This window comes from Phalacrocorax aristotelis, chromosome 4 (assembly GCF_949628215.1).
Source record: "Phalacrocorax aristotelis chromosome 4, bGulAri2.1, whole genome shotgun sequence".
NCBI lineage: Eukaryota > Metazoa > Chordata > Aves > Suliformes > Phalacrocoracidae > Phalacrocorax > Phalacrocorax aristotelis.
In genome coordinates, this window is record NC_134279.1 from 26,140,715 (window position 1) to 26,153,759 (window position 13,045).

Below are 13,045 nucleotides of genomic sequence, written 5' to 3' on the forward strand. Positions count from 1 at the left end.
TATATCAGCGGGCTCCTGGATCTCAGTCCCCAAGCACTCAGGTTTTATCTCATTTAAGTAACATAGATAAGTGAGAGGTGCTCAGTTCAGACTGTCTATAGTCTCAGCTTGTTGTTCACACCAGAGGGGTCTTAATGTGTCCTTTCCACTTCACCTCACAAGCTTCCAGCGTGCTCCATTCATGTCCCCAGCCCCAACCAGCAGCTCCAGTAATGTGCTCGTTCAGAGTGCCTCCTCCAGTCAGGTGCCCCATGTCTGCTGTTCTGCAGCCTGCGTAGCAGGGACTTGTTCACCGCACCAGAGGTTGTGGGGGACCCTTTTTTCGACTGGAAGCATGTCTCTGCCCTCTACACCATCTTAATACTGTTCCCCCTACTGTGTCCCACTCCTGTTTCCTTCCTGTACCTTCCCTCCTTCCTTATAATTTACGTCTTCCTCTTCTTCCAGTTATTCCTTATCCATCTTCTAAGGACAGATAAATATTGAGCTGGCAACTTGAATATTACTTACAGGAAGTGAAATGTGATGGTATTTCAATGGCCTGACAAGGCTGCTGTGTGCCACATGTATTGTGGAGGTGAGAGAACAGCCTGCCCTGCCAGCCTTAGCATTATGAGATGGAGTTAGTACACAGTCTTGGTTTCTTTAAAAAGTAATTCTTCTCATAAGTCATACTCAGATCTTTTGTATCAAGAAAGGTCCAGAAAATAAAATATTATGCATTCATCTACAATAGCAATTCTAATGAAGCATTAGTGATTTCATTGTGTTTCACATTGTTTAACATATCTTTGAGGGTCATTTTAATTGTTTTAGATTACTGAACTGGCTTTGCTGGATCCTTTCTGCTTGTTATGTGTGGGTCTATGGAGGTTAGCTCTGTACCAAGAGTAAACAGTGACCTACTGCAGCAATACTAATAAATTATCAGTTATAATTATTCAAATGCTGTGCTTAGAAGTGAAATGTAGTGGTTCCACAATTAGATGAGAAAAGGTCACGGTAGCAGTCTGGTATGTATGGCTACTCAGGTAAGAAACCGAAAGAGAGAGGAGTAGGGGTTTGGAGCTGGCATTTTGTCAGGAATGAGTGCAATGGAGGCCTTTTAAACGATTATTCTTTTGCAAGAGTGACAACCATTTTCTGTTTCAGAAAGTGTTAGACAGTGTACCAAGAAATAATAGTGTCTGTTGAAAATGGTATCCTAGCCTCTACTCTTTTGTCTCATTTTATAGTTAATATTTTGAGACTGGAATCTTTCCAGTGCTTTCAGGCAATGTGAACGGTTGAAATTTTGGAGTAACTGAAATGGACAAAGAAGTTGTTATCAGATCCTTCTATAACATTTAAAAATCACTCCATTTGGTAAAGCAATTTCCAGACCCTCTACTGTGTTTTTCAGTTTGTGGCAGAAAGTAATTTTGTTATTAACACTTCAAGTCTATTGAATACTACTGCCTTAAAGAAGTATATTTGGGTACTGTAGTCTGAAGAACATCTATATTATGTATACATGTGTTTATGTTTGTGTATCTATACACATGTATATGTGAGTGTACGAATGTATGTAAGTGTGTGGGTATACACACACAAAAAATATTTTAATAGCACAATCTGTATGAATCGGCCCAAACCACAGAGTTGAAATCTGGATTTCTGTAAAGCTCAGGAGTGTATAAAATCTGGAATATAGTTCAACTCATTAAAAAGGTAAAAGTTGGCTTCAGAGTTCAGACCTGAGCTTCCAGAAAGTTCAGGGAATGTCCAGATCCACAGTGCTGGTTAGAATCCATCTCCGTATTAAAATAAAATCTCCAGCCTTTAAAATAATGTTTTCTTCACGTTATTGCTTTTTTTCCTGTTAATCATTTTTATTTCCCTAGACAACATCTTTCCATTTAGTTGATATCTCAAAACGACCATTTGTGTGAATGTTGTCATTCTTGTCTTAGACTAATATAAACTTAATTTCAAAATTAATATATTCAGTTTTCAATTCCTGTTGCAAAATTACCCTTGCAAATGCAGTACTATAGGTCTTTTTATTGCAATTTTAAATAAGCAAAGCATTTCTGGGTAAAGCAATAGGTTACATTCCCACTATCCTTCATGACACCATGTGTATTCACAGATAAATAGCAAGCACTGAAATGATGCTCCAGATAGCTCTATAAAAATGACTGACAGCCCAGTTATAATTAGGCAGCCCTGCTTGAATTGCAGAATTTAAACCAAGCTCTTCTGAATTGCTTTGTAGCTAAATCAGACAGTTACACAGCACAATATCTAGCTGAGAGTTGAAAATGGAACAGAATTAAACATCTGCTGTGAGTACGGAACTGAAATGGCAGCGTGTAAAATGAACCAGCGCTGCTTGTTTTCTTCTCTTTTGGTGAAGGCTAATGTGAATTAATTTTTGGCTTTCCCGACAAGGATTTTCTACCTGGGTGTCATCTTCACATCCAAGGTTCCCAGAAGATACTTAAGTTCTTAACATGACTCTTACTAATTGTACATTTAAGTCACTCATTTTCAAAATATCAATCCTGCTTGAACTGACTAGCAGTCATCTATGCTCTTTTATCTTGCTGCAGAATATACAGAGCTGTTCACTGGATAGTGACCATAACTGAATAATGTCTGTAATATTATGTAATTTTCCTGTATAGGGTGAACCAGGTCTTCCTGGGCTTCCTGGACTCCCTGGGATAAAGGTAAATAAACTGTAGTCTCTGTTGTACTGTGAGGACACCACAAAGGGGGGGGGGACTGCAAGAATGTGGCTAAAATGGACGTACTGCGTTTGTGCTATATCTTCTTCTGTGTGTCTGATATTGAACTGGGGATTGTCAAAGAAAGCTTTTACATGGAAAATCTGTTAAGTGTCTAGGAGCAGGCAAACAGTGTATCTTACATTAAAATGTGGTTGAACATTTCATTTTTAAAAAATGTTGATATAGTAGTTGTTTATATTTCTATTTAATAGAAGAGGCTTGTCATCAAAGTTTTACTTGGTTTCCACTTTGATGGGTGCTTTCCAGTAGCAATAATCTACTGAATGTACCAAGCCTCCAGCCAGAGCGCTGCATGAATTATACACAGGCTGTGGAGAACTGGTTCTGTCAACAAAAATACTCTGTGCTCCATTACACAGCAGTGATTTCCACTGACAAGTCAAAATGTTTTAATAAGATTCTATTCAGTATTAGCTACAGCCCCTGACCTAATACCTGGTTTAGTCCCTAGCTTCCGGTTTGTCTGGGATCTTTAGGTAAGTTGATACAAAAGACATGTGGTTGGTTTAGTTCTAGCATAAGTGGTTGCACTGGGAGCTGCAGACACTTCCACAGTTTGAGCTGTAACTGTATAACGCTGCACGAACTGAGTGTATTCACATATCCTGAGTGAGTGCAGATTAGAGTGGTCGCTTCTCCTTCATGGCAAAGACTAGTCTTTCGAAGAACAAAATCTATTTGAAACCTTTTCTTTGCATTCCAGCATGAGCCTATGCATACCTCAGGAGATAGTTTATATCATTTCTCCCATAACAAGGGGGATAAGCCAGAGGCCAAACTCTTGTCCATTTTGGTAGGATTCAGGATTTATCTCGTGGAATGTAACGTTTGCAGTGATTTGCTCAAGGGACCTGTGAATTGCCACAGCATTCAAGCATAATGTCCCTTCTGTGTTTCTAGAGAGTTATGGGAAGAACTGAATGTGCATATTAAAGTTTCTATGTTGTAATACCTGAAAATATATCGTTCCCAGGGAGGTTGTTCATTTTCTGTGAGAATGAACCCTGTATTGACCAGTGAAGAACATGTAGAAGCAGAGTCCTTCATGTGATGGAACTGTATTTTTGTAAGGAACTTTGACAGCAATCCCTATTCTGTTCACTTTAATAGTGAGCAAAGAGGTAGCTCAGCTGGAGGTCAGAGGGAGACTAGTGGTGGTTCAGTGAAGAATTTCCATCTAGTGCAATTCTGTACTGCGGTGGCTAGGTGCACCCTAGATGGTGATGAGCAAGCTAGCAGAATGTGCTCAGGAGAGAGCGAAGCAGATTGTTCACATCAGACTTGCAAGATGGATGCTGTTTGATTCAAGGCATTTGCAAGCTGTTTAATTAAGGAGTCTATAGGGACTGTGTCTGTGGCATGAGAAGTGGTAGCAGAAACCAGGGAATGGCTGGAGTTAGGAATATGGGCAGTCATCAGAAAAGAAAAAGCACTAGTTTAGCCCCTTTTCTCATCCTCTGTTTTAGCAAAGATTTATGTATCACTCTAGTGAAGTCATCCATTTCCAAGAACAACCTCAGTGATATCTTATGAGGAAACAAATTCCCAGTGAAGTGATGTTGATTGAAAGTTACTTTGAAATAACAGTGACTGGATGAGAAACTTTAGCATGGAGGAAATACGATTGTCTGGGCTTGCAGTCTGTTGGTGCTATCATGGTGTTACCGCACAAAATTGAAAAGAATCTTATTTGGAACAATGACTTTGAATTTTTCCCTGATTGTTCCTTGTTGTTTGTTACATTTTTTTCAGGCTTCTGGGGTCTGTTCCCATCAGGACTTTGTAAAACTCTCTAAGATATATCTTTGCTATTCTACATTAATAGTGATATGCAGTGGTGGCATAAGATAACAGACATAGTACAAACATTGCATAATGTCATTACAACACCTAGGAACTTGTTACAACATGTAAGAAGTTGCCATAAGGGAAGTTTTTCCTAACACCTAAATGGATTATAGAGTTCTCTTGCATTTGTGTGCCAGCACAGTAGCTGTCAGCAGGGATTTTGCAGGGTATTTCCAAACTTTGTGAGATGGGCAACTGGCAACTCAAGCAAAGCGCTAGCAGGGGCATGGAGGAAAAGAAAACGACAAGGTTCAATACAAGACAGTGGCCATTTAATCTCTTTCCCAGTAGGAAAAACGAAATATTCTTGTATCGCTGGTGTTATTTTGATGCTATTCTTGTTTTCTGCATTATTGTTCTCTTCAGTTTCAGTTACATTACACAGGCATGCACATACACACTCAAAAGTCTTATACAAAATTTTCTGTTGAGATCCCTTGCAACTAAAAACTTTAGAGTTCTCACTGCGCTTACTGATCCTTCTTCAGTCTTATATAATTGGAATTGCAGAATGTTCTCCAAATTTGTGTCTTCCTATGATATTCTAGAAATTAACATATAACTATTTTTGTCTCCTTTTTTTTTTTTTTTTTTTGCTTTTGCCCTGAGTTATTGGTAAAACACATTTCCCAAGCAGGTTTGAAAGATTAGCCCTAGGTGGCAAGTGCATCTGAAGTGCATTAATTCATGTAGATGAACGGATATAGCTTAAACCTGTGTTCAACTGGCCGAGTAGTCAAGGAATAGGGACAATATATTTTCTGGAAATTAGATAAATAAATAGCAAAAGTTCATATCCATTTGATATACAGTAACTCCAATCACACACGTGATTTCAGATGAACAAACTAGTTGTCTGAGGCTCACACTTACAGAACTCTTATGTTCTAAACAGCTTTGGAATTGGTGGATGTCTATGGACTGATACATACAAGCATCTTCGAGACAGATGAGAAGAAAGAGGCAAGAGAAGGCTCCATGTTGCCTAGTTTTGAAATAATTTCCTTTAGTATCTTCTAGTACTTCCATGTAAAGAAGAGAAGATAACAGTACAGGGATATTCTATGCATAAGAAATTCTTTGATGTAGTTCTCCTGGTCTTAAATACTTACCCTTTGACTGTTGTGTAAGCAATTCAAATTTGTTAGCTGAACTACAGATTTGCTTTCTTGTGAATGAATATCTCCACAGTGGCAGGCTGTATTATGAAATGTTTTAGGTAACCATGCACATACACAGCATTCTTTACGAATGCTAAACCAGCCTGTGAAATCATAAATGCTATGCCAGGCAATGGGCCATATCTTTCCAGCTACATCTCGTCTTTCTTCTCGTGGCTGAAGAAGCTTCCCAAGGCACCCAGTCTAGTATGCTTAAACATGTATCCAAACTACTTAAAGGGTTAATAAATACCAATCACTGGCAAAGTTTCAGCTTCTTATGACATTTCAATTAATTAATCAGTGTTCCTGGGAACTTGTTAGAGGTTGGTTGAACGTGATACTGGAGTCTGAATGAACAGCAACATTGGACAGACGTGCAAGTATCATATCTGAATTCAGAGTATGCAGCAGCATCTTTTCTTACTTACTTTTCTAGACCCATTAACTATGCACATGCAGATGTTTTGGGAGTTCTTCCTGTTCTTTTTCGTTCTCTCCTCATTGTCAGTTGGTGCCACGGAGGAAACACAAGCGCAGTCAGTTATTTCCAAGACAGTGATGAAGCTGTCTGTGACATGCTGGAGAAACGTTTCTCAAGCACCTGTTGCTCTTTAGGAATGGCTGGAAACTTAATGAGTCCCTGAATGTGTTCCACCGTGTCATTCGGGAAGTAAGGCACCTAAACACGGAATGTTAACTCATCGCTCTGATATCCCCCAACTGACGCCAAGCAGACGCAGAATATTTTCTATGAAACACAAACTTCATATATCTGTTTTATCTCATAACTTTCATGGGATGATATGTACAAAGTAGCACTCACTCACTGTAATGGAAGTCAGGCATACTCTTACTCATTGTAATGTCAGGCATCTCTCAAGTCCACTGTGTTGCGTTTTCTGGCATTTGGGCAGTAGAGTCCTCGACTTCTTCACTGCAGCAGGAAGCCTTCACAGAACACGAACCTCTTCTTAGTAGCAGCACTTTATGCAGGACCTGACTTTTCTTTAGCATTTCTGGCACTTCTCTCTCTGTTTTTAAAACAAATACTGAAACAAAGCTTGTGAGTGCAACTAGGTTTTTATTCTGTTGTGTTCAAGAGCACTGCCGTTGAATGATTTGGCATGAGAAAAGAAAGGCTGCTTAGCCCTTCTGCTTTTGGGAGGTAGGGAAAGTTTTCTGTGTTTTCAAATCTAGTGGAACTGGCTGATTGAATAGACTTGCTGGTATGCAGCGTGTTGTATCTTTTTATACAATTACTTTGGACTGTCTTCCCTGGGACTGTGCCTGAGCAAGGTTTCAGAATAACCTGGATAAGGTTATGGGAGTTTGAATCATGGTTGGGTTTTTTTTCTTTTCTTTTTCTTTTTATGAAAGCAAAAGCGGTTCTAATTTTCATCTGTTCTTTACTTAAATTTCTTTTTTTCTGTTCACACTCAAAGATCTTATCCTGTAACTTTCCTAATTCCATTAAAGACTGATAAACTTGCTGCTCCACATAACTTATTTTTTTAGCTCTAGAAGAGTTGATACTCCTTTCATCCAATGAGTTCTGTTACAGAAGAAAACTTTCAGAGGAAAATGAGAGGCAGAATTTTCAAACTGGATGCATAGAAGTCTCCTGTTTAAACTCTTTCAGAAGAGAGTGGCTTGATGTTGAAGCTCATGTGTTTAGATGTTGTTTTTGTCACCTGGTAGCAAAATGAAAGGAAATTTGAAATAAATGGTACTTCCAAGCATTTCATTTTGGAGTCAATGACGCCCACCACCTATAGGAAAGTTCTTCAAACGCCCCTTTTCCCCCAGCAGTTCTTAGGAAGGCTGAGCACATTTTCCTAATGCATTTTTCCCTTTCCATATTTCCATTCTTCTTGTTGTTTTTTCTTCCTTGTTAGTGACTTGTTAGGAAACCCACAGAATCTATCTCTCTCTTTTTCCATTTTTTTTTTTCCAGGACTCAGATATTCTTGCCCAGCCTTCAGTTCATCTTTATCCAATAGTTCACCATACTCAAAACTCTTTCTAGCCTGAACTAAGGAGCTGGAAGGGACCAGCTGACCTTGGACAGACATCTCTGAATCCTGGATACAGAGATGTGCAGAACATGTTAATGGCAGCCATTGAAAATCGTGGCAATTCAACTTCAAATCCTGCTTTATAGAAACTTATGTTTCTCCCTGATATGCGCTTGCCTTAGTTGATATATATTTTGAAATAATCAAGTGTGAGTTAATTTCCAACCTTTTGTCACTCACATACAGTGTTCTTAAGAGTAGGTCATCTGTCTGAGTAGGGGAAAATGTGTGGTGTGGTATAGGTCAAATACTGAAAAGTAGACTATAACAATGTATGTCCTGGGTGAAAAATGGCAACTGATCTAAAAAAACATAAGACAGTACCTGCATTTGGAGAGCTAGTTTTCAGGAGTAGCATGGGTAGGCAAAAAAAATAAAATAGAAAAAATTTCACAACTGCAACTAATTTTCAGTATTCAGTTTCCAGTGTGGAAGTGTATATACAAACACATATCTGTGTGTATGTAGTTACATATCTACCGTTCTTCATTCATTCCTAGCTGTCTGGTTTCCATATGCTATGGCAGTAATCATTTGCATAGGGTTGACATGTAATTTCCCAGACTTAATTCTGAGGATCAAGGCCAGAAAATATCATCATTAACATTGGATGGTATGTATGTGTCAGGAGTGTTTACTGAGGCATTCTTCAAGTTATATGCAGTTCTTATTAATCTGTCAGAAACTATATCCTCCAGATCATGAAAGGTCTCATTTTCTTTCCTGAAAAAGGCTAAAACATAAGTAACTGAAACACAGGATGTTGTTTCCCCTAAAGCTATTACTAGTTGGAAGACTGAGCTTATAAGGCCCTATTTCACAGCATCTGTTTTATAGCATAGTATAATTTTTCTTTACTAAAAAAATTCAATAAAAATCCAAATTTTGAGCACAATTGAATAATCTGAGAGTCCAATATTCTGTTGAATTCAGAAACCAAGTAATTTTTTTTGTCATCCACAAAGAACACTTGACATCAGTAATCTGAAAGTATTTCTGTGCCTCAGTTTTAAGTGATCTGAAATGAGTGCACGCAATAAAGTTCTTTACCTTTCAGACTGGCAACAGAAATTCCTTAGATTTGTCATCTAACTGTTTTCTAAAGGAAACAATTTGGGGCCAGACTCTTAATAATTTAGCAGTCCAGTCATTGCAAAGAATTAAAAATGATGTGCCGTTACAAGTTGTTTTTATTCTAATCCTCAAAAGTAGGTACCGTGCTGACTTGAATTATAATTAGCCCTGAAGTAAGAAGTTCTTGATATGACTAATGCATGCAGAAGTAATCAGGATTATTACTGGTTGTTAGCACCCTTCCAAAGCAGCATACGGCAGAACTTAAAAGTGATGAGAAAATTAGGCTCACTAAAAAGCAATAAATGTCATACAAAGTAGGGCTAGTTGTGAAGCTGCAGGGTTTAAGCCAGGTCGTAAGTACATTTTACTACTTTAACTCTGAAAGAATCATAAAGGCTAAACATGCATTTGGAAATTCTAAACCAGAAATTTTTTTTCTAAGTTTAGAGACTGATTAGGGAGTAAAGATATTGTTTCAAATGTGATGAGTGAGGCAGACAGTCTGTTTAAACTGGTCATTTCTGGAGCCAATTCTGAACTGGTATGAAAAGCCTCAACAAAGACCTTATAAAATGGGGTTAGTTTTTTTATCGGATTTCCTTTTACCTTGCTCATTTCCTTCTTGCAAACTGAATACTGTAGTCCTCCCAAGAGCAAAATTCCCATGGACATTGGGCTATATAGAAAGTCCTTTTAATGCCCTTCACAGTGAGAAAGTATAAGGTGCTGTTCTCTCTGACTTGTACAGTCTATGGCTGGGTGAGTTTCTGAGTCTTTGCTTCACTGGAACCGAGTGCTGCAGATGCAGGCAGGGCATGAGCAAGTAGAGCATCACCAAATGCCCCAAACTGCTCTGTTCTAGACTCCTGAGAATTTGGTCCTCACTCTTCTCCAGAGTGGAAAAGTTGCAGTATTTTGGTTAGGTGACAATCTTGGAAACAAAGGCCGAGGGCAGTGGATGGCAATTTCTGGAAAATCAGCACAGGCACCAAATTGAACCAAATCCAATTTATTATAACTTCGTGGCTGTTCTCCAAATTGCCTTGCATCTGGGGTTTGGAGTTTTTCATGGGTCTTGTTCGACACATCTTCACCTTTGCAGGATTCTTTCAGTAGTGTTAGGCAAGGAAAGGGATCATACTGCTTTCGTTTTAAATATGCCTATGAGTGAGTCAGGGTAACATTTAAGGCAAGCACACCTTGGTCTCTTGAAGTGATTAAAATGAGGACCCTCCCATGTCAGTGCTTGTCAGAAAGGACATTTTGGGCTTTCCCAGGGACTGTGGCTTTTGAGGATTTTTGCAGGCTGCCCCATGCCAGATGCAGGCAGCGTTTGGAGAACTGCTAGACTTGCGGGCAGGAGTCTGGGAGCTCCGAGCCTGCCCCCAAGTTGTGTGTCAGAGCATGTCAGGGTTCTCCTCCAGCCCACATAGCTAGGTTTGCCATGTATGGAAACTGTGGCGTGGACCGACATTACTAGAATCCTCCACAGAAATTCTAGGTGCTTTCATGTGGTTTGCCATCCAGAGATGCGCAACATGGGAGTCCTGGCCTTGGCATGTCTGGTCTTGCAAGCGAACACCAGGGAAAGGTGCGTGTGTCCTGCCTCCGTGGCAGACCTGGCAGTCAGCCCTGGAGGCACGGAACTGCTGTGGTCCCAGCACTGGGGCAGACACTGAACAAAACATTTCAGGACCAATGAACTATGTAATAAAGATGAGAGTTTGACATTTAAACTTCTCTAGCTAGTTCTAGTGCATAGCACTAGGTAAGGATAAGGATTGAAATGACATTGTTCCTTGCAAATTCATGGTCTAAAGGTTAGTCTAGTCTCATTTCTATAACATAGACAAAATAATACAGTAATGTCATGTAGAAGGAAAGTTGTAAGGTGGCCATGAGAATTTTTTGAAAAAACTTAAGAGCTCTTGCACAGGTTATATCTGTAAAGGGAATAACTGGCTTGTGCATTTTATGGCTTTAGCAACAATAAAATATTTTATCAGTAATATTTATCAAATATTTTTATTCACCAAAGTAAGATAGCTTCTGCAATTTCAGAAACGGAAGCAAATTTATTTCATTGTTATAGAAAAGTTGATAGTTTGGGAGCTTTTCTGCAGCACCCATTTCCTTTTAAGGCAAACATTGATCTCGGTGGGAAAAATGTGTGTTATATTCATTAGAAGAATAATTATAGAAGGAAGAGCCTTCTGTGGGAAAACAGTGTGTCCAGGAACTGCTGTTCTCTACTCATTGCTTGTATCAGCATAGAGTTGTGTATTTCAGGCACTGGAAGTGGACTAGGCCTGTCCGTGAGAACCATGTTTCAAATAGTTGTGTTGCTGTGTGTCTCAGCTGTGCAATGAAGGCTAATTCTGAATACAGTATTAGAACTACATTGTTAATAAACATTTGCCAAATTAGTGGTGTTTAAAACAGTAATTAGTGTTACAAATGTTGCACTTTTTTTGAGCGAAATTCCAAGTTTTAGACAATTACAGGTCCTATAAAAGTTAAAAGAAAACAGCAACAGTGAACAGTGTGTCTTAGGATTAACCTGTGATATCAAAGCTAGCCTCTGCCTCAGCCCGTAGAAGCTTTGATCATCATGGAAACCAGTTACAAATATGTCTAGATAAAAACCCTCATAAAAAATTGACTATCCTCTGAAGTAAATGACAAGGTGGCTTTTTTACTATTAAATTCTGATGGAGCTCACATTATGCTACGTGTACAGCATGCCTTTATAGGGCCCTTTTCTGTTTCAGATACTTTATGATAAGAGGTGAAAATGAACGTTATCAAGGTTTGTGAATAGTAGTATATCATTTGCTGTCTGACCCACTAGTATTTCTGCAGCTGACAAACATTTGAGGGTGAAAATGAACACAGAGAGAGGCAGTCTCTTAGTCTTTTAAAATATTAACTTATCAAGACATTAAAAATTATTCTTAAAAATATAAAAAATCACTCCTCTGTACTGGAAGCAACTCACAAGCTTGTTGATTATTTTGTTTTAATAAGAAGTTGCCTATGTCATATGATACAAATTGCTTCAAGCCCTAACGTTAGATGAAGTCTGAATGCTGGAATTCATCTTGCTGACTTCCTGTGCAATGTGGTGGTTTCTAAGCAGCAATTTCATTATAATTTTTCACATCATATTTCATTTCATTCATCAAATAACGATTGTGCCAAAGGGTTAAACTAAAATGCACAGTCGTCACTTGCTGAGGGCTTTCTATACAGATGCCAAATGAAGTTTCAAATGGGGGCGTTCCTTATTCTTTTTTCAAAACCTGCCTGTTTAACTCCTCTTTCCAGATTTTGTGTTTCCTTGCCCCTGCTTTAGCAGGCAAGGAAGCTTTTTGTAGATTCTTACTAGACAAAACTTTGTTTTTATTCTAAGAATTTCCAGTGAGATGTTTAGAACAGTATTATAAATCTTGGTTACTCCGATTCCTTGCATTCCTCTCAGCATTTCACGGTAGTTTGGGACAAATTCTGAGCTCATTTAAGTGAGACTTAAGATGAGGCAATGCTTCAGTGAATCCCAGAGCTACAATGTTGTCAAATCTAAGTGCAGTCCCAAGCAAGCCTTTACTCTCGCTGTCCTGCAGCTACATGCCAGCTAAATCATAGAGGTCATATATTTAAAACAAAGCCTAAAACCCTTAGTCCTTCATTTCCTAACTGCATTCCTCTATGGCTCTGGCATATCAGAATGGTCTCTCCCTTGCCTTTGCATAACAGGGACATCAGCATGCCTTACTGCAAGGAACTGTTTTCTTTACATTTCATGCGTCATTGCCAGTGCTAATTTTGATAGATTCTCACTTCTCTTTTTGCTATCTGAGTGGCATAAAGGATAACATAAAGCAGGAAGCCAGCAATATTTGCAGAATATAATTGCAGGATACAGTAGGTACAAGAAACAGGCATTGCTTCTCATGTACATGTTTCTCTTCCGAGTAACTGAGACAGAAATGCCAGAGACAAACCTGATTGCGTTGTTACCTACACTGACTTTGAATGGTGCAGAAGTATACCCAATGAGCATTTTAGTTAATGCCTTATGCTGTGG

The 13,045-nt window shown here is 38.9% G+C and overlaps 1 protein-coding gene across 1 annotated transcript in view; it reads left to right on the forward strand.

Moving 5' to 3' along the window:
- COL25A1 (collagen type XXV alpha 1 chain) overlaps window positions 1-13,045 on the forward strand; it is a 323,987-nt gene that overhangs the window by 275,818 nt on the left and 35,124 nt on the right. The window contains exon 18 of the mRNA XM_075090678.1: window positions 2,670-2,714. Within this exon, the coding sequence (XP_074946779.1) occupies window positions 2,670-2,714 (45 nt within the window). The remainder of the gene's footprint in view (window positions 1-2,669; window positions 2,715-13,045) is intronic.